This window comes from Vicia villosa, linkage group LG5 (assembly GCF_029867415.1).
Source record: "Vicia villosa cultivar HV-30 ecotype Madison, WI linkage group LG5, Vvil1.0, whole genome shotgun sequence".
NCBI lineage: Eukaryota > Viridiplantae > Streptophyta > Magnoliopsida > Fabales > Fabaceae > Vicia > Vicia villosa.
The window spans coordinates 130,921,846-130,947,693 of NC_081184.1; the positions used below are offsets into that span (position 1 = coordinate 130,921,846).

Sequence of the window (25,848 nt, forward strand, 5' to 3'; positions counted from 1 at the left end):
ACGGTGGGTGGTAATTAGAAAAACAAAACCAAACACTTATGTTGAATATTTTAATTTATATCTTCAAAATAATTAATTACTATGGGATTAAAGAAAGTGCATACAGTCTAAAATAATTATTATAAAATTTATTAATCAATCATGTTATATAATTTTTTTAAAATATCAGTGTGACTTAATATTTTATATAGTCGTAATATTTAACATTGTCATGATTGATAGACAATGTAAATAAATTTTCAATATATATATTTTTTTCCCAATTACTATACTTGTTGTATTTAAAAATTATTACCTTTTATAAAAAATAAATAAATAAATAATATTACTTGTTTTTCAGGTTTTTTTGTTTGGAATTGTCTGTCACGTGCTTTTTCCTTTCATAGAGATGCTTTTGAAGATTCGATTCTGTGCCAAATCATTTAATTGGGACTAACACAATTAAAATTGAATCTGACTTTCTTTTAATTAAATCTTAGACTAAGTTTAGTTTATCAAAAAATAAATTTAGCTTTGGGCGCTTTTGTTTTAATTTTAAATTAAAATATTTTTTATAAAGTTATAGAAAATATTTAATTTTTTACTGTGATATTTTTTGTAAATCAAATTTTTGTAAAAAAATTAAAGTTATTTTGAATCTTTTCTTAAATTTTTTTTTTTTGGATTTAAATTTTGTTATTTTGATTAAGTTAAAATCATTAATAATTAATATGCATGTTATCGAATGTTAAAATTATTTTGAATGCAATTTTAATCTATCTATTTATATTATTTTAACGTTTTACTTCCCTTTTAAAATAATTCAACCTTTTGATCCCTCTATTAAACTTTTCTCAGATTTTTTAGTCCTTTTCCTATTTTGTGTAGGTGGCACTAAAAGTATTTTTGGGTAAGTGAATTATCGTTCAAATCCATTTTTGGGTAAGTGAATTATCGTTCAAATCCATTTCTTGAATGTTTACATTTCATCCATAAATTCATGATTTCATTTTATTTCAAGCATCGAAGGAACTGCGAACGGGATGGCACGATGGATATTCCCCAATCGTCATCGAAAAGCAAGGAATAAGTGAAATATCGTTTGAGGTAAGTGAAATTCCATTTATGGGTTTAGGGTTTTCATTCGCTCCTTCTATTTTGCTTCTTTCACTCTCACGTTTTTCATTTATGGATTTAGGGTTTTCATTTGTTCCTTCTATTTTGCTTCTTTCGTTGTCACATTTTTCATTTATGGGTTTTGGGTTTGGGGATTTGTATAATGTTACCTTTTTTTTAAACATGTGGTCCCGAAAAGTTAGTTTATTCTAAAGGTGGTCCCAAATGCATGCAATTATTTTGATCTGAAAGTCGTCCAATGATGTTATTTGTTGAATCTAATTATTATTTAACGTGATTAGTTTATTTTGATTATTGTTATTCCATTCTAAGTCAGGGTCAACACATTAGGTTACAAATTCATCATATGGAACAGTTAGTATCCAGCCTTGTTAAATGGCACGTTAATATAGACAGTTTTAAAATGAATTGGGAATGGGATGTGGACTATATGTCCTATATGCCGTTGGAAAAATTGATTAAAAATTTGGGATATACGAATATTAAGTGTTTAAGATATTGGAATCCTATGTATAGTTTTTCACATGGTCTTAGACCCCTAAATTGTGATTAAGATGTGTTAAAATTTGTTGCCAAAGTTAATTGGTTTAAGTTGGTAGACGTGTATGTATAGCACATCATTGATAACCCTGATGTTGTAGATGAGGCTGAACTTGGAAAAGAGTATGATATATAGGTAAATAATATGTGTAAGGCTTTTAATAGGACAATTCTAGAATGTATGGATAAATCCATAATTATCGTGTTAAAAAGAATTAAACATTACTTAACTAAGAGAATTACTAGTCAAAATGAGCTAATGAATAACTACTCTAGTGATATTTTCCCTAGAATATAATTGGTCCTTGAGAAGAAGAAAAAACACTCAGAAAATTGGATTCCCACATAACATAGTGATGATGATTTAGTCATCTATGGTGTGACCAATGGCATATAAACCTATTATATAAATCTAAAATAGGAGGCATATGCATGTAGAAAATGGGAATAATTGGAATCCCTTGTAGCCATAACATGTATATGGAAAACAAGAAAAACCAGAAGATTATGTCTCTGAATATTATAGGTTTATGCATTCACTATATGTCTTTGATTTATGTTTAAATTTGTGGCTTAGTTTGTGCTGACATATGTATTACATTTTGTATGAAGGAAGTCTACATTTAACAACAGTTACTCACATATTATCTTCCTACAAGTGGGCCACAATTGTGGCCTTTGGATAGCCAGCTACCAATCAATCCACCAGTGCTGAGAATGACCATTGGTTGACCCAAGAAGATGAGTAATAAGGTGAATGATGAACCAAGAAATCCCGATGTACTTACTAGGAAGCTTAAAACTGTTACATGTCATAAATATGGTGCCATGGGACACAATATACTGAGTAGTAAGGGAAAAAAGGCTCTTGGGATAGCCATTCCCAAAGGTGGCAAAAAGAAGAAGGAAAATGCATCAAAGGGTGGAAAGAAGAAGAAAACATAATCATGTGCATCAAAGGGTGGAAAGAAGCAGAAGCGAAAAAGCATATGAAAAAAAAATTGGAAGCTCATCACAAGCATTTGAGTAGTAAGGCAACTCACACACACACACACACACACACACACACACACTTAAAATGATTTTCTAAGCTAAAATCAAATGATTAAAAAGTTATTCAAGACCTTTTTTAAACCTTCTTAACCTTCTAATCGATTGGAAAGACGTGTCAATCGATTGGTAAAACTTTTATAACCAGCCAATCGATTATGACACTATGCTAATCGATTATAAGAGTGATGATCGATTATAAAATCAATAAGGATAACACATTAAAGTCTTGCAACGGATCAATATCCAAACTTTCTTATTTGGGTCTTACAATCAATTATCTAAGAAAGGCTCTCCCTCACTTCAAACCACGACACTTTCCAACGTTTAAATATTTATTTGGAATTTATCTCTCTCCCTCTCTTTAGAAAATATTCTATTCACTTCGAATTACCTTAGTGCTACTAAGTGAAGCTTCACTTGTAAGGAAGATAATTTTTTGTAAGTGGTCGTGCTAGTCATTTATATTCTTAAGGGTGTGATACCTTTAAGAGATTGAGTTTGGTTAATGATATCAACTTTTAAAAAATCTATGTTCTTGGTTTATTAAGCTTTGCCAGAAAAAGCTTTTTGGTTATTGAGATCAACCATAAATCTCTAAACGGTTTGATAGTTCAGCCTGGGATAAAAATTTTCATTAGGTTGAGGATAAGCCTATTAAATTCTCTAGATCATATTGTACTAAAGGTTCGTGGGCATAACATTCAAAAGCTCAAAGTTTATAGTGAAACTCTCAAGAAGACCTTTAGGGACAAGACTAGGCCAACGTTCAGCCAAACCTATATAAATCTCAGGTGCAATCCTTTTAACCCTATCCTTTTTTTATGCAATTTACTTTTAGTATTTTATTTCCACTATGATTACTCAACTACAATTTCCTGATACGATCTTAATTGAGAAAGGTTTAAATACCACAATTCACCCCCTCTTGTGCTTGAAGTCACTTGTCCAACAAGTGGCATCAAAGACTAACTCATGTTAAGGACTAATCGTCTCAGGAGAAAAAACATCTTCAAGTTATTCACTAAATAAACCTTCATCCTTAAATGGAGAAGGGTACAATATATGCAAAGAGAAAATGAAATTTTTCATGGAAAGGACGAATCATGGTATTTTGAAGGTTATGAAAAATGATTATTTGTCTCCACACATGATGTTAATGGTGCTGAATTAACATCATGTGTGGGGACAAATATATGCAAAGAGAAAATGAAATTTTTCATAGAAGGGACGAATTATGGTATTTTGAAGGCTGTGAAAAATGATTATTTGTCCCCACACATGACGTCAATGTTGTTGTATTAAACAAACCTGAAAAGGACTGGTCCAAGGAGGATAAAGAGAATGTGCAACGCGATTTGAAATCTAAGAACATAATCACCACTACACTCGGTCTTGATGAGTACTTGTGACTTTCTCACTGCGAAACGGCTAAGAAAATATGGTACATCCTCCAAATTACCCATGAAGGTACTACTGAGTTAAAGAGGGTAATGTTGGGCACATTAACCCATGAGTATAAACTCTTCAGAATGAAACTTGAAGAGACATAAATCAAATGCAAACACGATTCACTCACATCGTGAGTCATATGAGAACTTTGGGGAAACATTCACAAATGAGAAATTAGTCATAAAAATTCTTAGATGTTTGAACTGTTGCTTGCAACCCAAAGTCACTGTGATTTGGATTCTAAGGATTTGGCGACTATGGATGTAACACCCTAGTTCAATTTTATTCTTTTATTTGAATTATTGATGAATTCATATATTTTATTTGATTATTGTGTGTAATAATTATGGGTTGTGAGGATGTGTAACCTTGAGATAGGGATGTTGAGAGAGAGTAAAAGTTCGTTAGAATTATTTGGAATTATTAAGAATTTTTTTAATAATTAAATAATAACAATTTATTTGATTTATTTAATTAAAATGAGAAAATATGGGTATTTGGTAGAATATTTGATTGATTAGATTAAATAATTAAAATAAAATAGAAATTTAAGGAGAAGGATTAAGTAGGGATTTTGGGAGTAGGTGATGATAGAATAGAAAAAACCAAATTAGGGTTTTTTGTTATTATAAAAAGAGGAGTTGAGATAGTTAAAGGGTATTTGTCAGTACGTGAAAAAGAGAAGAATAGGGAGCAAGAGCTTTTGGAGAGAGAGCTAGGGCTTTGGGAAGGAGATCACTTAGAAAGCTGCTTGTTGCTTTTGCTATGAGAGCTAGGTAAGAGGGAAGAATTACTTCTCTAATGGGTATAATGCATGAAGGGTAGAATAACGAGTCTTTAACCTCCAATAGGATTTATGTGAATATGTCATGATTTGTTGTTGGTATGTGTCAGTTTGAATTTCGATGATTAGTTGTGATAATAATTTTGTTATCATGGATGAAGTCGCGTTAGTTGATTCATGTAATAACCTATTGTGTTGTGTTTGATTGTTCTTCCATGGATGTGTTCTTGAAACTTTTAAAAATAAACCTAAAAAATATGTTAATCGGTGTATATGATGTGGTGATAGTGGATTAAATGGTGTATAAAGTTAGATTTTTGAAAGAGGTTATTTTGGTATGTTAAGGTGTGTTTGGATATAGTTTAAAAGTGATTAAAAGTTTTTGAAACATGAAATTCTTGAACTGATACAACATGTAATCAATTGGGCTTCCCATGTAATCGATTGGTTCCTTTGAAAATAGTAAAATTTTGGGCAGAAAGCTTAGTGTAATCGATTGGTCCAAAGGATGTAATCGATTGGTTCACCCTTAAAACGTGAAAAATCAGTAACATGGAGAAGGGTGTAATTGATTGTTCCCAAAGTGTAGTATATTGGTTCACTTGTTGTTTTGACCATAAGTTGAGCTACGTGACTCCAAATAATGCACGGTTTGAAGCGTTGGAGAGCTAATGTGGAGCTCTATCCTATGGTGATGGTTTAGGAGTTTATTTATGTATATATGATGAACGAAGATGAAATTATATGAACATGTGCAACGTGTTGTCATGTTATTGTAAAGGTGAAATAATCATGAATCAATTTTGTTGTTCTATATTGTTGACTGTGAATCCTAATGCTTATGCTACTGTGTGGTTGTGTTTCGGGTTTTCGTTTAATCTAAATATGATTGTTGAATTTTTTTATTGATTGTATGAATGCATATGTTGATGCTTGTGGATAATTATGTGAATATGCATTGTTGCTGTAGTGGTGGTAATTTCAATGGGGGGGACTATGTTGTTGTATAATGTTTATGTTTCTAAGGGGGAACATAAGCATATTGGTTGTTGTTGTTGCATCAATTATATGTCATACATTATTTGTGTCGTTGATGTGAAAGAGGGGAGTTACGAATCTAGAATGGTGGATGCGTGACTTGTCCCGAACCTAGAAAGGTGGGTTCGAGGTCTAGAAGGGTGGACACAACTCGTATGAAGAACCTTTAGATGAGATGATACCACATCCATATGATTCGAGTTGATGTGGTTAGTCTCATTGCATACATTTAATGATTAATATGTATTTGTTATGTCTATGATGTTGAAGTGGGTGTGAGAATGGATTTATTGAATTGATGTGAAATATGTGTAAATGTTTGTATTCTACCTTGCAGCTTATACTGTTTTAATTATTCTACCTTATAGTTGCAGGCTTGTAGCTTATTTATTTTTTAAAAAAATCATTAATTGATTTATCAATAAATGATTAATGTTCATTATTGTTCACTTTACATTGTAAAATATACAAATCATTGAAATTAAATTAAAAGAGTTGTCTTGGGCTGGCCATAATGGCCAGAGCTTAATTCGAAATACTTTTACTCAGAACTGAGGAATGGTAGACTCTCACCACAGAGTTGCATAGACTCAAGTAACTCATTCATCTCAATTGTTAGTTAATCATACGATCTCTTGCATTCCACGTCATACCCATTGAAAAGGATTTTAACCTTCTTCCATCCATTTATAAGTGTGACTACACGCCACATTGAAGTAAGATTTTATTCATTCTTGCAAGTTACACTTCTATTATCTTATTGACTTAGTTGTTAGAATGCTACAGTAATATTATAGGTATATCTCTAATATCATTGACTTTAACGTTGAAGTGATACTAGTTGAAATATGAGAGCTTTTATTTTAAGTATTATTATTTGTTTTTATTATTACTTTCTGTAATTGTTATCATAAAAAAAAATTGGCAAATTATAAATCACTTCAAACAAACTTTATATTCTCATATTTTAAAAATTAAAAAAGAAATGCATTGTTTGTCTTTAGTTTTCATGTTTATCATGATATATGAATAATATAATAGTGAAATATGTATATAAGCTAAAAAAAAGTATTCATAATTTATCATATTTTAAGATTATAAGAGACTTCAAATGTAATTTATTTTTAAAAATTATGTAATAACTGTTTTAAAATTAAAAATATATGTTTTGAGTGGTATTTTCATTACTCCAATTTTAAGCAAGCAAAGAAAAATTAGTGTTTAGATTCAAAAAAATTTAAGAAAGCAAAAAGAAATTATTTTTAAAATTTGAGAAAATATACTTATTTAAGTTAATTGTATTGTTCAAATATTTAGCTCAAAATGACTCATGAATCTAAGCCTTTAAGAACATTCCTTAAAATAAAGGCAAAATTGTTTTAATAGACTAAACGCTAAACATTACATATTATCAATGTGCAAGACAAATATATATATATATATATATATATATATATATATATATATATATATATATATATATATATATATATATATATATATATATATATATATATATATATATATATATATATATATATATATATATATATATATATATATATATATATATATATATATATATATATATATATATATATATATATATATATATATATATATATATATTAGAGGCTTTAGAATTGTTATGGTATTAAAAATTAACTTTTAGGGATGCCAAAATGTATAGTACACATCCCCATATTTTAAGTAGGAAAAAAATTTATGTATCCAAGTTTATATTTGTTTGAGCAATAACGTTAACAACTGTATTTGTGCTCTATGGATATGAGAACTCTAACTAACCTCTCTAACTTTTTTAACATGGTATTAGATTGCTAGATCACGATATAGGACCCGGCCATGGTTGAACCATCGCAACAATCACATTTTTCAGCTTCTCATGACATTATTCTTTAAGGTAAATGGTAAGACGAGTGAATATTGTACCATTTAATTTTTTAAAATTAATAAATTTTTTAAAAGATATATTGAAGGCTTAAATAATATTTTGGTCCTTGTAAGTTGGTGTATTTTTTTGTTTTAGTCCTTAAATTTTTTTTGGATGGAGTCCTTAACTATTGATTTTCTTTTGCCATTAGTCCCCAGTATTAAACTTCTGTTAAAAAATAATGTGACAAACAGTGATGATGTGAAATTAATTTTCTATTCTGAAACTCTATTATTACGTGGAAACTCTTGTTTGATAGTTTTAAAAAAGAGGACTAAATTCAAAATTTGCATAAAATTGTATTTCAACTCCTTCTTCTCCTTCATCCTTTCTTCTTCTTCCTATGTTCAAATTAGTGTTTTTACAGGTTTCCTTCCACTTCTACACAGTGAGACATGGATATGTCTTCAGTTGGAAACTCTAATCCGTTTTAAATCTCAATATGTGGCTGCAATAGATCAATGAGAATGTACATTTCAAATTCCAAGTTATGTTGAGGTTGTTTTTGTGTTGCATGTACATATTCATTAGGTTGAGGCTGAGGTTGTTCTTGTGTTGCATGTACATATTCATTAGGTTGAGACTGAGGTTGTTATTGTTTTGTAGGTACAGATTCTTACCAGAGAGATAATAAAGTTTGTCCATCAAGTCAATAAAATATTAAAAGACAATATAAACTTCGGCAAAACAATAACTATATATGAATATATATGGGTAGTAGATGAGAATGAAATTGCTCAAACTCTAGGTTTGTAAGACTGTTGGGATGAAGATGTGAACACAAACCCAGAATTAAGAACTAAAACCAAAAAAGATTTAGGCTCTAGAGAATAAAATAAAAAAAAGTGCAAATTTACAGGATAAAAAAGACTATTTAAATTAGAATTATGAATTTGTGTTCATATCTTCATTCCCAATCTTTATACAAACCCAACAATTTTTTCGTATCTTCATCGATTTACAGAACATTAGAACATAAGATAAAGGTGGTGACACAATTATAAGCCTCCCATTCCAAGTACAACTCAAAAACAATTAGGAAATGTTGATTTATATTTAATTGTATGTATTTAGTATTTACAATCTAATCGATAAACAAGTTCTCTATTAAATTTGGTTAAAAACACATTGTATTAAAACAAGCACATATCATTTTCACTCTATGTTCATTTGATAAATACACCTTGGTGCAATAAAAGATATAGCAATCACTAAATAATCATACATAAATACCTCATAAACAAACACATATGTTCTCATCGATCTGAAAAAATCTTGAGTTTTTATGAAAATTGGGGATGAAGATTTGAATGCAAACCCAGAATTATGAACTAATAAAAAAAAGTAGGTTATAGAGACTAAAACCAAAAACATACAAACTTACAAGGACAAAATGACTATTTAATCCAGAATCCTGAGTTTGTGTTCATATCTTCATCCCCAACCGTCATACAAACCCGAAATTTTTTTAAACTGTTTTTTTTTTTCATATGTTCATCGGCTTGCAGAACATAATATGAAGGTGAAGGTGGAAAAAAATGGAAGTTAAAGGTAAGAAAAAATGAAAGTTGGAAATGAATTGAGAAAGATGTTTTTGTAAAATTACTTTTTTTTTAATTTCGTCCTCCTATGTCACTGGACGTTTTCCACCCCCTCTTTTTTGTAACGGATTGGTAACGTTAACGACTAACATTTAAGGACTCCATAAAAAAAATGATTTAGGAACTAAAAAAAACATGCAAACTTACATGAAGATGTAAAGACTATTTAAACCTATATTAAAATTAATTTTCTTATTTTTATAATTAAAAAACTATTGTAAGACAAATATAAAAAGTATTTTATTAGATTAATATATTTTCACATTTGTTAGTGTTTGAACGTAGGTATAATCTCCAATAGAGAATAAATAAATGCTTTAACATTTTGAGAAGTAAAGATGAGTTTAGGAATATGACACATAAATACTATGAGTGATGAGGCACAAGGAGAGTTGAAGTATTAATGCGATGATGTGGCATCTGATTTAATAAATTATTAGTTAAGATAAAATTCAAAATTAGTATTGAAAAATGGGAAGCTTTGTTGAGACACAAGAAAAATGTAGTTTCAAATAGGGGTGTACAAAATATCCGGTTGTGATGCCCAAATTCATGACCAAATCTAAATTATTTTTAAATATTCGAATATAATTAAATGATTAACAACCGGTTTAATTATTAATGGTTTGGTTATCCGCTTATATAATTTGGATATAATTAAATGGTTATTAACCGATTAAATTATTTTGGATTTGGTAATAACCCGATTAATATCCAAATCCAAATATTTTAATTCTCAAAATAAATTATTTTTTTTTGGAAAAAGAAATTTCGGAAAAAATAATTTTTAAAACTGGATTTTTTTTAAAAATCGGTTATATAATCATAACCAAATTTATAACCGGTTTTATAACCAATTTTAAATAAAATGTGGATATGGTTATAAATCCAAACCATTTAAATGGTTTTAAAATGGTTATGATTTGATTTTTAAAAATAACCAACCATGCACACCCGTAGTTTCAAATAGAGGTTATATAGATGTGTTGATCACTTCAGAAAAGCCGATAACTCGTTATCGTCTGAAAATTCAGTGAAAGAACTTTCCCCATTATTTAACTATTTGCAGCAGAATAACTTGAACCCGTTCACAAGTCCAAGAAAACAAAATATGAAAAAACTACAAATCACACTAAAACGGTATAAGATGGTAGTTCAAACCACTAGGCCATCTAATATTAATAATGTCAACTCATTTGAACAAAAAATTGTTTTAGAACCTCTGGCCGTCTAGTAGATTGAATAGTATAAAGATCATTCCTTTGAAAATGGAATGGACAGTCTGAAGGAGAGTCACATACCAGGTAGTCATTGTGATTTTAATAAAAGAAAAATGTGCTAAGGAATTAGTCATATCAGAATATTGCCAAACCGCACGAGCCATAAGGACTCCCAACTCGTTTCTAGTCCTAGCCCCTCCCTAACCTCAACCAATATCAAATATGGGTAAGCTCTAGCATACAAAATTTAAGGGCACGATTTCTTCGGTTGTTCCGCGATCTTCATACTATCTGTTCGAAGTAAAATTTGATCATCTCGGGATTCAAATCACTAAAGAAAAGGAATCACAATGCCAGTAAACTTACCAATTAAATTCCATCTGGTTTTTCACAACTCATCATGGCTTTCTGGTTGTTCTGAATTCAGTAAGTCTAGCTTGTGTTGTAATTCCTGTTACGTTCCACAGTCACCATTAATACCATATTGAGGTAAGGACAATATTAATTATCATGTAATAATCAGTTTACATACCTTCAGCTTTTCTTCCTGACAAAGGGCTGGGGTAGCTAATAAAGCTACGTACCTGCCATAGGTCCATGAGATGCAGCAATGAGAGAAAGGAAAACATGACAGAAAAATTTGACAAAAAGGAAGAAAAATGGGGAAAGGAGCAGAGAAAAAAAAATAACAATCCCTACTCGCAACGGCTTGGTTCATCTACATCAGTAATCTCATTCGACAACCCGCATTTTAGCTTGACCTGTTCAAAAAAAACAGCCATTAATTACTGACCGTCCACAAATCTGAACCACCTTTCATGTTTTTATTTCCATGAGAAACTCCACAGTCTAGTAATTTAATTTATTATGATTATTTTTTATGGGAAATGTAAGGAAACTGAAATTGAACTTAACTGCTGTTGCAAAAGGCTCACCAACTATAACACACCAAAAGTACGTCTCAAACCCAAAATGAATTGAGATATCTATTAATAAGTTCTTAACTCTTAAGTATGTCTCAAACACTTATGCATCTAACCCAAATGAATATAATTACTTTAGAAAGAATACAAACAGAATAGTCCTATAAGTAGCATACCAGTATATTTGAATCTAATTGTTTTAGAATGAATAGATGCAATATCGTCCTCTCAAAACTGAAAGAAATGATGCATAATTTTTAAAATTCAAAAACCTATATACCTTCAAACTCCTATCAGGACCGTTCCAGCATTTATCACCATTAGAAAACACCATTACTTTGTATGAATCCTCAAATTTGTCCCAGCCACTGAAAAGAAAACTGAATTACTCTCATCTCTTTTACAGGGAATATGAAACTGTTTGTTTTCACCAACTGATGCTTAAATTAATTTGAACTGGAGAAAAGCGGTCTGCTAAAATTTATCAACTAGTTACCAAAACCTTACCCCAAACGGGTGGTGGAATGGCCCTCCTCCTGAGTAGCCTGTTTATAGGGGCAGACTTTGTAAGTGTACCTGAACAAAAATTTGCATCCCAGAAAGTGAGATGAAAAGGAGAGGAGTATCTAACTTTCAGATTTACAAAATGCCAAATACAGCATAAAGTAAAAACTGTTAGGAAAGAAAAAATGTAACTTGTTCTGCTTGCTCTCAAAGCAACGACCATAGAATGAATAAAACTCCTTTGCTGGACCTGTAGCATTGAAGTTTTGCTTCAGTTACTCAAGCCAAATCCATACTTAAAACCTCTACAATACAAATGTTACCAGCATATACTAACCAAAATCAAGTTTTTGCTTTTGTGTCAGGCTTGATATTCTAGACTGTATTTTAGACAACTTAGTACTTGATTCGTCATATTCCTTGCGTATACGAGCAGCATCTAAAGCCACCAAAGAAAAAGGTGTAAGTTATATCAATCTGGATAAAAATATATGGGTAGTGGAACACTGGAATGTTTAATGTGTACCTGACTGGTTCACAGGTGCCTGGAATATATTGACAGACTGAAAAATATTCCATACAGATTTCTGTATTTTCTCTAACCAAGAAGGATCAACTGTTGTGCTAACATCTGAGTTCATTTGAATTACCTTAATCACAAATCTGTTATATACCACACTTTGATAAACATTTGTAGTAATATCTATAACAAACCTGACAAGTCTGGTTCGGTCTCAATGTCAGATTTGTATGAGGAACTAAGGTCATCGTTCTCATCATCTTGAAATTCGTCGTCATTTACATCTTCGTCATATTTGTTGTTTTCATCGTCAGTTTCAGAAGCATATCCTTCACTCTCGCCATTAGTTGTTCCGTGTGCAATATCTTCCTGATCTTCATTGTCTAATGCAGTGTCAGCTTCAGCACTTCTTGCACCAACATCTTCTTTGACCCAACGAGAAGCAACAAGCCTGCCCAATTCTGCCTTTGATAATCCATCAGTATTTTCAGATACATCTTTACCCTAAAGATATATATACGCGCAAAGAGAAAAGAAAAAACAGATGAGAAAAGTGGAGGAATATTGTTAAGTTATTTCTGAACTAAACTAATATACATAACTTCGTACAATTTAACAGTTCAAATAGGAAAGAAGAATTCCCCTGAGAGAAAGGATATCAGAAGACCTGAAGATGAGTTCTAAAGGGCACAAAACATGCAGTTAGACGTTAAAAATGACCGTGTTTAAGACTTGTTAAAGAGTCTCACATCGGATGCGATATGACCTAAACAAATGTTTGTAAGTGGGAAAAATCCTCAACTTACAATCCTGTTTTGTAAAGTTTAGTTAAGCCCAACCTAAATTTTAAGATGGTATCGGTCTACTCAAGACTACTTGGGCCACCTGCTATCAGGGGGTCTCTGTCGGACCACCCACCATTCATATTAACATTCCAAGCGTGATAAAAGTCTAAAACCGGATGAGATATGTCTTGAACAAATGTTTATGCATGGAGACAATCCTCACCGAACAAGTCAGTTTTATAAGCTTGAGTTAGAAGCTCAACCCAAATTCTAAGATGGTATGATGGCTTGATTATATATTGTGGCACCAAAAGCTAGTAGCATTTTTAAACACATGACAAACCATTGTATTTATCTTGATGCAAAAACACTCTTATAATATAGTTCATCATCAGCTCAAATAGTTAATGAGGCGGTTAAAGTGTTTGAAGACGAAGAAAATGTGGTTAAGCTTTTAAGTTAAATTTTGAGACAGCAAATTATTGGATGTCACAACTCTCAAGGCTGGTCAATAGAAGCTATCCATTGAAACTGGAATAGACTTTGGTGTTTCATAGAGGTGAGTTGCTGAATTTATCTTAATTGAAAGCTTTTATATGATTGTAAATGTTTATCGAAACTATTTGTTTCACGAAAAGTGAGAAATTGGGTAAAGGGACCCTTTAATACTATTGCTTCTTACTGTAAATGTTAAATAATTCCAAGCGCTGGTATTGAGTATCTTAATAAAGGCACTAAATTGCGGTCCGCCCCTAGTCGCCTTAATTGTGGCATTTGGCTTGCCTTCATTGTAGCCCCCAACACCTTCATTGTGTTGGAATTTCTGCCTTAATTGAGGTCCGCCCCTAGTCGCCTTAATTGCGGCATTTTGATTGTCTTCATTGTAGCCCCTACCACCTTCATTGTGTTGGGTTTGAGGGGTGGATTTAGTCCCACATTGCTTAGAGATATGGCATGTGTTGCGTTTATAAATGGAGGCAATCCTCATCCAACAAGCCAATTTTGTAGGGATGAGTTAGGCGGCCCAACCTAAATTCTGAGAGAAGGAAATGTAGAAGACAAAATTGCAAAGGATCAAGGGATGGATAAACGGATGTGAAATGATGAGAAAATAATGGATTCTTGGGAGCAAGGTGATAGAGATGATAAGAATAATAATGTAAAGACTAACCCCACAATGGTCTATCACATGAAAAGATTTAGGAATAAAGGGAATCGGTAAGGTTTTCCCTAGCCTTAGTTAATAATAGTGAGTTTTTGTTTTCTGTTTTTAGGGTAGTTGTTCTTGATTTTTGTCCTTAATCCTTGTGTACAAGAAGTCTATAAGTAAAGACTTCCATTCCCAATGAAAGGATCGATGGAAAATCTTAGTTTCTGACTGGCTTCAAACCGGCGTAAGGAGAGTATCCTCTCCTGTGTATCTTTTACTTTTTCTATCAATAAAACTATAGAAACGTATATACTCTTTTTCTCTATTATAGTATCCTCTCGTGTATCATTTACTTTTTCTATCAATAAAACTATAGGAACAAATAAACTCCCTTCCTCTATTGTTCTTTCTAAAGGAACTCTAACTCGAGACATAAATGAAAATGACTTTTTGGAGATCAAGAATCATTGGTTGACATCGAGGTTGTAATCAAAATTAGAGATGCACCAGCAAAGACCCGGTGTTTTCAAAATCTGAAACTGGCTGATCTGAAACAGAGTTTGGCTCGTTAAGTTCCCAACAGTGGGATCCTAGAGGAGAATTTTTTTTCATTTTTTAACAACCATGAAACAAGAACTTCGTAGATTTCAACCTTGAGGATGATGTTATTTTGAGAAGGGGTGTATTGTTAGGGTATAGGATAATGAGGAGTATGTTATGATGCGGTAAAGGTGGATTTAGTAACAATATAGGATAATGAGGAGTTAGTTAGAGAAGTTAGTTGGTTAATTGATTAGTTAAAAGAGTTTCATGTATAAATAGGAGCATACATGGATGTTGAGGGAGTCATTTAGATTTGTAAACTTTTGTGAATATAGTAGACTCCATTATAGAAGGGGAGACCCTTGGAGGATATATTTCTCTTCTCTCCTATTCTCTCTCTATCTTTTGTTCTTTCTTGATCTTTCGATAAAATAGCTATTACCTTTGAATTCAATTCCTTGGTTCCTAACACACACACACACGCACAATGGTAACTTTCCGTGAAGGAAGGCAGACACTTTCATGATATGTTCTTTCTGCTCACAAGTTATTTGATTTTGAGGATATCTTTGTTGAGGTGTAACGTCTATGACAAGATAAGGCTTAGTTTTTACCTTCGTATCGGGCATCTATGTAGCTAAATACACTAGATTACACATAAAGACAGTCAGGAAGAATTGAAAGCAGACCAATGCCTTAAGATAAAATAAATACACAAAAAGATAATGCCATACCCTCAATAATACAGTTGGGCCAAAAATAAATCGAAGAACACAAAAATTTAAAATAGTCGGAGCAAAGGCCCAATAAAAAAGTGTTTAAAGCCAGTAATTGCAATGATGCATAACCATATAATATAATACATAAAATAAGTTAAGCAAGATAACATTAACTTTTTAAAATGTATAAGAATGATAACATTAGTAACCAACTTTGTTATATCCGATGATTAGAAGCACCACAGGAGGGGTATTGTTTCAAATGTCAACTATTCATTTGCATTTTGAAACTGCAATATATTTAAATCTGAAAGAACAGCCCTAGTGTTTCATTACATCCAAATCTGAGAAATCAAAGGTAGTGAAACAATTTTCCACAAGAAATGTTCTGCAACCACTGATCTTGTATCCTAGATATCATAATTATTGAGTAAGAAAAATACTATACTAGATAAAAAATTCAAGAACAATTGTTTTGTATGGCAATGAAATGATTTTATTCTGAGACCATTCATTGCATCTCACTTCATCTTGATTTTACATTACGATTGGGTGCCTCTGAAGCATGGATATTTCTAAAATGGTTAAGTACAGGTACCGGTAAAAGTGCCGTACTCATGGTACTTGCTTTTTCCTCATTTTTCTGTTTCGAGTAAAATTTTGTGGTTTTTTATATATTAATATAATACAATTTATGCAATTTAGTTTCTTTGTTTTTTTTTTTTTTGAATCAAAGAATATATTATTGATAATTTAGTTTCTTTGTTATTGTAACTTAACATCAATGTTACTTTAAAAACTTTCTTATTGCGATGTCTTGTTGTGATTTGAACAATTTAGTTCTCTCTTAATCATACAATATAATAATGCAAGATGAGAGTTTTGGCAATTTTGACAAGTGTCATGCTCACATCGATTCTCATCTTTTGTGAGGTTACTATAAAAAGAAACTTTTTTTTTAAAATAACTTTTTAATTTTTTAAATATAATAATTAATGTTTTGTTTTAAATTTTTACCTGAAATCAAAAAATGGTTGGGCCATTGGGAATATGAAGCATCCATTGTGAATATGAAACATCTATTGCAAAAGTTTATATAATTAACTATTTTGTTAATTCCTAATTACTTATGATGACCCAATACACTTTACATGACTATTCAATAGTCACGTTGAAAGATGTAAAATTATTAGTATCAATTGGGAATCCAAAAGGAGTTTTTTGAGAGAAGCTTTTTCTTTTTAGTTTAAATGGTACATGAACAATCTTGATCCTTATCCAATATTCAAAAGCTTTATCTCCAAATCACCTTCAAAAACACTATATAACAACTTGATTTCCTCCTCATTACACACACCCCAAAAATCACAACCAAAGGTTTTCTCTTCGATTTAACAGCCATGTTAATTCTTTATTGTAAAAGCATTACACAAGTCTTTAGTATACATCAAATAAAAGGCATAAAAGCCTCATTCATGTGTTTGTTATCATACATAATAATAAAGCAAAATGAGTTTATTGGCAATTTTGACAAGTGGCACAATTCTAGACAGATTACTATTTTAATAGTTTCTACTTTAAGAAATCTTACTATTATTGTTATAATTTTATTTTATTTTTTAAATAATTTCATAGAGTATTTATTTTAGTCATCCAAAATTCATTAAAACTCTTTAACTCATTGGTTAATTATTAATGAGATACTTTGCATCTTATAATATTTATAATATTTTGGAAACACGTTATTTGGATTTTTTTTTGTCATTACCAATGTTTCTGCTTATTATTATTCTCACCTTTGGAATCTTATTATTACTCTCACCTTAGGTATTCCAAACAATTACAAATAAATGAGAAGCATGAGAAACTTCTCACATTCACACGCCCAAGAATCTAAAAGGGAGGGGTGGGAGAAATCAGATTTGTTTCTTCAAGTAAGTTATCCATGAATCAGTCCTCCAATATTCAGAGCTTCTTCCAATTAGAAACACCAAAATTTTATACCCTAAATGGTTGCTTTCATTCTTTTTGTATGAACATACCAAGAACCTGGGGCTATTGGACAGGATCCTTAAGAGAAATTTCTCAATTCTGCATCTTCGGTTCCTTTCATTTGCAAATCAGAGCATTGTAAGTGTTTTACGACTGCACTCTCTTGACTCAAGTGAGTTTCTTTTCATTTTCATCTCTCTTTGTTTCGCGTCTCGCCGTTTCTAACTAACCCTACATCTTGAATCATTTTTTACAGTCATGGTTGAAACCATCGTTGTCATCCTATCACCGTCGAAGTTGATCCCTATCAAATCGAAGTTGCACATTCCTTCTTTCCCAGTTTCACAGTTCTGGTCTCAAGTTTGATGTGTTGTTATTTTGTTTTGTGTTTACTTCCTGATACATTTTCATTTTTATGTTGTTGCATGATTGATTAGAGACCGAGTTCCGACAATATTGTGACAACACTCTGTAGAATGATGATGACAACTTCTAAGGTGGTTCAATGACAACACTCTAACAATCAATTGCGGCTACATCCCAACAGTCTACAGTGGTATGAGTGTTGGTATGTATAAAACATTTAATTTTAATATTTTTATAAATAAAGAGTCATTGTATAGTAGATGAAACAATATTCAACTATGTATATAAGTGCTTATGCTAAAGTTAAAAATGTATTTATAATGAAAGAATATTCAACTATGTATATAAGTGCATAAGCTAAAGTCAAAAATTTATTTATAAATTATAATTATGCTTTGTTCTGGATCAGTTTCAAATTTTCTACAATCTTTTACATTTGGTGTGTCTGTGCAGGTGAGGTTGCAATGGTTAATGATAAACAAGTATTTTTAGAGGAAGGGCTACGGGATATGGTATTTTGAAGTTGCAATTTGGGCACATATTGAAATTAAGTTATTTAGAGACTTTTATGATTTCTTTCTAAACTCAAATTAACTCAAATCATGTGACATTTTTTGTTCTTGATAATTAATGTATGGGTATATATATCATACAGATATGTATATAGTGCATAAAATGGCCTTGGAGGTAATTCTCATTATTTATTTCATTGGTTAACCATAAAATGTATGCATACTTAACGAGGTTGTTGTGGATTGTGATCAATGCATAAATGATGAATGACCATGATTTTATTAATGAAGGAAAAAAGAATAAGGATGTAGGCCATGCATCACAAGCAGCTTTTGAGTCACTTGCATATGTTGATTTTTGAATGTATTTTTGAATTATGGTTTTAATGATAAATTTAATGGGATTCTTAAAAAAAATATATTAGGAAGGCTTGATAATAAATAGTGTTATTCCATTATATTTATTTCATTATTTCATTAATGATAAATTTAATGGGATTCTATTTTCAATACACTAAATTAGTAAATGGAAAGTGTTATTTCATTATTATTTTTTGTTTGAAATCGATATTATTTTAACTTTTCAAAAACTGTCAAACTTGATTTTTAGTATTTAATAAAGGGTAATGCTAACATGTGTTCTAAGGACATGTTAAGAAACCTCTATTTAGAGAGTTTGTCTTAATAAAATAAATAAAAAAAATTAAATATAAAAAATTAAATATGTGTTTGTAATAAATTGGTATTTGAAATTGTAATTAATAAATTAAATATTAAAAAATAATATACGTTAATAAATAATTATTATGATGCTTCAATGATATTATTTATTAGTATTTTTATTTATTAATAATATAAATTAATAAATAGAATTGTACTACACGTTAATAAATAGATTTTATTTTTTAAATTAAAAAATATGTATCTATTTTTTATGTTATTATTTGATTGATAAATTAATTCATTTTGGCAATAGTTATTAATAAATAAATATTAAAAAATAAAATATGTAAAAATAAATAAATATTTTGATAGAATTAATAGAATAAAATCAATAAAATAAACTAACTGACATCTTAATTTGATTTGTTTTTTACGACTCGTGTTAATAAATAAATTTTTTATTTAATAAATATTATATAATCTAATTAATAGAATAAAATCGATAATTATATATTTAACCATGTGTCTATTATATAGTTTTATTACATATTTATTATAAGTAAATATTTTATATATAGAATAACATGATTTATTGTTCGATATTTATAGTATATTTGCTATAAATAAAAAATTATATATTTTATATATTATTTTCTAATGTATCCTTCAATAATTAATATGATTTACCTTTAAATAATATATTATGGGGACAACTTCTCTACCCATCACAAAAAGTTGGGTAGTGTACCTCCAACCAATCACATGATACCATTTAATTTTAACACATTTAATTATTAATTAAATACTATAATTGTTTGTTGTTTTCAAAGCATTTTACAAAGGAGGTAACCTTACCCAACTTTTTGAGTTGGGTAAATAAGAATTTACCATATATTATTTTATAATCTCTCTTTTCATAATTAATTTATCCTTCAATATATATTTTGTTTACTTAAAAAAACAATAATTTTCACTTCATTAATAAATTTATTCTTCAATAATATATTATTTTTTAATTTCTTCTTCAATAATTAAGTTATTTTTGTATACTAATAAAAACAAAATGATATTTATAACAAAGGAAAATCTTAATTTAACGGCAATTATAAACTTATCATTCAATTCCTATGACAAATACCTATATTATTTTCTAAAAAAGACAATTATTAAATGACAGTATGCAAATATTGATTGAATGACAATAAAAAATTAGAATACAATAATTGAATGACAATAAAAAATTAGAATATAATAATAAATCTGACAATAATAAATCACATCAAAATTTTGAATATTAACTAGCCGTCCTTGAAAAAATCATATTTTCTTAACGAGGACTACGGTACAAGACTATTAATATTTATCATTTTAATTTTTGTACTAATTTTAGTATTAAAATTTTTATTATATTATTAATAATAATTATTAATATTTATTTTATTTTTATTTACTATTAATATTTTTTATTTTTTTTGTATGATCCAATTAATCTAATTAGCCAATTATTTTTATGCCCTTTATTATTAATTTTTTATGATAAATGTGTGTTAATAATAATTATCGATATTTATTACGGAAAATAGCTTATTTTTATTAAGATAAATGGAAGATGTTAAAATTATAAGATTTGTGAAAATTGCTACAGAAACTTAATGCAAGTTTAGTATAAATTTTAAAAAATTGCTAAAATTAATGAAAATTTAGTATAAATTGCAATAGAAAATTAATGAAAGTTTAGTTCAATAGCTGAAAATTTCTTTAAAAAAACAAGGCTATGAAGTTAAAATTGTATATAAAAAATATATAGGTCCAATGAAAAGGCGCATCATTCATATAATTATATTTAATTATCTTAATATATATTTTTTATATTTTTTAATATACTAATATTAATCTTCATACTACCCGACGCGTGTGAACGTACATGTAGATGATTATTTAATTTTTATTTTTATTTTTTCTATTAAAATATACATTTTAGACTGATAGATGACTACTTAATTACTATTTCATTTATTTTTTCTATTAAAATATACATTTTTGACGGACCAAGACTACTTAATTTGTTTATCTTTTATATACATTTCTTAATCACCATTATACTATATTTATTTACTATTTAATATTTATAACAATATTGTGCAACCCGTACGAATGCGGGTAGATGACTATTTAATTATTTCATTTATTTTTTCTATTAAAATATACATTTTCGATGACCCAAGACTCCATTACTATACTATATTTATTTACTATTTATAAATATATTGCGCGACCCGTGCAAACAGCGATGCGCGGTCCTCCAAATAGATTTGAAGTTTTTTTATCTTTTGATTTCCTTCTTCTGCAAACTTTCCCAGTGTCAATACTTATATATTAAACTCTTTTATGCAATTTAAAGATTTATACTATCGTTTTTAATTATTATTTAATTGATAATACTCATATTTAATTTTATGGGAGACATTTAAAATATTAATTAATTAATTTAATTATATAAACAGAAATAAGTTACAAATATTTTTATAAACATGAAAAAGTTTACTGTTCATACAATTATTTTTATAAACTGTAATAAGTTATAAATATATTTATAAACGGAAAAAAGTTAACTGACGTTACAATTATTTTTATAAAAGGGAATAAGTTACAAATATTTTTATAAACGAGAAAAAGTCAATTGTTGATACAATTATTTAACGAGTTATTTTATTTTAAAACTTATACAAGTTATTAATAAATTAGAAATGTCTAAATTATTTTATAATTTACAAATAAATTTAGTTAAATAAATTTTTTTTATTTATATTATTAATAACAATGATATTTTATTTATACAATAGTAATCTTACTATACGTAAATTTTTTAAATTATAAGTATTTTAAAATATAGTTTTTTATTTAAAAAATATTTAACCCGTGCCTCGCACGGGTCTAAGTACTAGTACATTTTATAGAGAAACTCTTGTTTTTTATTGCCGTAGCCGTTACCTTGATTTTTTTTTAAATATCGTATCGAACCAGTACCCGTACTTGTACCAGATATCGTACCCGTACCTATGCATAGCTGAGTGCTAGTATCATAAAACTGACTCTTCTTGGGGAAGTTATGACACAACCAACAAAAATAGAAGAACCTATCAGTAGTAGTACCTTGTTACGACCTAATAACTGTTGATTAAGTGAATCATGCAGTCTAAATCAATTGAACAATTAGCTATGAGACGAGAATAAAAGTAAATTCCAGTCAAGCTATGATTGTATAAACAATGCAGATACCGTATCGATGACTTCGCCAGAAGACTCTGTCTTTCCAGTCGTCAAATCAATTTCAGATTCAACAGTGGGTTCACTCTCAGCTTCTTTTGCATTCTACAATCAGGAAAACCAGAGTAAAAATGTTGAAAAAGTTTCATACCTAATGAACACGCATGGCAAAAAATGCCACCTCAATAACAATAATTAAGAGAATAAAGACTGCAATCCACAAACTCTATGCACCTCTTCCACTTTATTAAGCAAAGATCCTTCACTTCCAGGGGCATCAGTGGCTTCAACAACATTATCAAGTGTGCCGGCTAGCTTTTCCCCAGCTTCATCCTGTAAATAGTTTCCAATGTTAAAATAGATGAACTAAACCACTAGTCACATATTGAGTGGTGCAACACAATCACACACACATATAAGCTTAAGAACAGAGTGAGAGAAATAGTCTGCTTCAATGCCACAGATGGATGGGTGGAAAAAGGTTAATTTTCTATCTACATTTGCTAGTACAATAAAACGGAAAAATAGCAACAAAATTACACTTTCTTTCTTCTAATAACAACATACTTGCATGTTTAAATAGGTACAGTTTTAAACGTAGTAAACCTCCTAACTTCTAAGGGGTTAATAAATAATAAAAGATCGGGAAAGTCATATATACATAGAGTCACTTGATATTAGCTAGATTCCAGATTGTTAATGAGTTCAAAAGTTAGAACAAAACTCTTTAATAGGCTTATTCTGATTATACAGTCAAGTTGAAGTATTAATGGCTGATAAAACCCAACCTGATCAACCAGGGAATCCTCTTGAACTCCAATTTTATCATAATTACTTGCCACAGTACTGTCTTCAATGTGTGAATCAGTTTGAGCTTCATTTTCATGTTCTGTATCTTCTTCATCAGCTTTAATTGTTTTTTCACTAGCCTTCTCCTCAGCCTCTTTCTTCAGCTTCTCTTCTTTTTCCTTCTCTAGACGCTCCTTCTCCTCTATCTTCTCTATTTGTTCTTTATGGTCTGTAATGGAGACAAAAAGAGTTTGTTAAAGAAAGAATTCCATCGATAGGATAGAAGATTGACGTCATATGACAAATCTTCAAAAAATATCACTGCATTCCTTTATCACCCAAATCAAAAGTTCACATCCTTTATGACATAGCACGTAACCTGTAATTTCATAGTCGAATATGTTATATGATCTTGCCTTTCAGAACATGGAAAATGATTTCCTGTCCTCAACCATAGAGTGAAAAATGCCTCCCCTCTTGTTAAAACTTAAAACAGAGTGATAATAGTGATTACTTTGTCATAAGTCATAACTAGTGGGTCTTCAATTGAAAATAGTTGGGTGTGGTCCTATGTATAATTAAAGAGATGGTTCAGAATATCCCAGACATGGCTTTTTTCAGAGGTGTCAGTTTTTCATGCATTTTAAGGTTTTATGGTAAACCAACAAAGGTGTCTAAGCTATCACTTCAAATTAAACATAACAATAACTACATTCTTGCATTCCTAATTGGATTTCCTGATACATTCACTTGACCCTACCAATGCAAAACAAACCTATTATAGAAAATAGCAATTTTAAATTAGTCACGAGCACATTTGAATACAATGCCTTTGCATTTTATCCTCTTTTATAGAAGATCTATTGATCATTGTTTTATGGCTATACCCTTTAACACAATTAATGTAGTTTATATATCCTTAAGTTCAACATACAAGAAAGGGTAGAACAAAAAAAACGATACCCTTTAGCTGTTTCACAACCCCTTTAAGTATACTTTCTTCGTTTTTCAATTTTGAAAGCTCAGCACCGTCCTTCTCCAATGATAACTTTGCTTTTTCAATTTCTTGTTTTCGCAATTTGACGCCCTCTTGATATGTGGCAATCTTTTTCTTAAGCTTATCCCGAGCAACTTTCCCAGCCTCCCAGCAGGTATTTGGACACTTTGCTTGACCATCATATTCATCACTTCCATCACAGCAATCTACACACAACAACAGGAAAGTGAAGTAAGTAACTTCAGAGCTAATGAAACAAAAAAGTCTGAAAACAGTCCAAACTCCAAACTACAGAGGTCATAATGGATTTTCTTAATAACTTCTCTTGTAGTTTTTCTAGTCTTCCTCTACCTCTATTTGATATGGATTTTGTTTTTCCTTCTAACAATTTATTTTCCCCTCTTTCCCTATTTTTGATTTCATACCTAAAGACACAGTTTCAAACAAAGGTCATTGACATGCATTCATCGCATATGACCGCAATTCTCTGCAATGTCAAACATCACGACACAACCGCGATTCTCCGTAACCCCTATTCAAAACCCTAGCTAAAGCACTAACTCTAAGCACTACATCATGCACTTATCAAAACAAATAATGCTCACCGCAAATTCCATCATTAACTCGAGAGGAATACAGATACACAGGCGCATGCCCAGCATTCTGACAATAAAATTTCCCACGCGGACATGCAGATGTACCTACAATAACAACAATCACAGAAAAATCAAAATCAATGATCCAATACAAAACAAATCAAATAAATCAAAAACCATTTGTAAATAAAAAAGAGATAGAAAAGGAAACCAGGTTCATCGGTTCCATCGGGGCAGTCACAGAAATCGTCATTGAGCTGATCCTTGTTGAAATTCGCGGATCCGTCTCTACATCTAATCACATCATGAGACTTGAAATATTTGACATCTGCGATAATTTATAATATTTCAAGTCTTTTAACAGATAATAATTTAGATTAAAAAACGATAATGTGAAAATGAAAAATCATAACAGAGAGAGATAAACCTTGGGGTGCGATTCCGAGGAACGGGTCTAGGGGTTTCGATGAAGAAGAGAATGAGAAGAGCAAAACGAGGAGGAGGGAAATGAGGAAAATTGGAAAACGCAGCTTCATGTTAGTTAGATCGAGTGTTGAAATGGTAAAAGTGAGTGTAGAAATTGAACTGGTGTTGATTTCTGGGGAGGGGGTGTAATTAGGAGAATGGCGAGTTCCGTTTCGAACACTAGCGAGCAGCGACTGCTACTGACTCGTGAAATTAGATTTCAGAATTGTCATTTCAAGAGGATCGTGAAACTCGACTAAATTTTCTCTTATGCGTAGGTAGAGAAATTAAATTTTTTTGTCGAA

The 25,848-nt window shown here is 30.1% G+C and overlaps 1 protein-coding gene across 1 annotated transcript; it reads right to left on the reverse strand.

Moving 5' to 3' along the window:
* Nucleotides 1-10,680: 10,680 nt before the first annotated feature.
* On the reverse strand, nt 10,681-25,848 carry LOC131602503 (glucosidase 2 subunit beta-like). The gene is made up of 17 exons (XM_058874633.1): nt 25,506-25,848; nt 25,290-25,406; nt 25,088-25,183; nt 24,449-24,688; nt 23,485-23,714; nt 22,931-23,029; nt 22,709-22,801; nt 12,894-13,203; nt 12,706-12,810; nt 12,517-12,618; nt 12,372-12,429; nt 12,183-12,251; nt 11,956-12,043; nt 11,452-11,513; nt 11,285-11,336; nt 11,119-11,203; nt 10,681-11,043 (listed from the first exon to the last, which is right to left on the reverse strand). Exons 1-16 carry the CDS (start codon nt 25,612-25,614, stop codon nt 11,141-11,143), a joined length of 1,893 nt encoding a protein of 630 aa, XP_058730616.1. The 5' UTR covers nt 25,615-25,848; the 3' UTR covers nt 10,681-11,043; nt 11,119-11,140.

Coding starts and splice junctions, on each gene's coding strand:
- LOC131602503 (XM_058874633.1), bottom strand. CDS start 25,614: ATGAAGCTGCGTTTTCCAATTTTCCTCATTTCCCTCCTCCTCGTTTTG. Junction 24,689..25,087: donor AGTTAATGATGGAATTTGCG/GTGAGCATTATT, acceptor TGTTGTGTGTAG/ATTGCTGTGATGGAAGTGAT. Junction 11,204..11,284: donor GTCAGGAAGAAAAGCTGAAG/GTATGTAAACTG, acceptor GGAACGTAACAG/GAATTACAACACAAGCTAGA.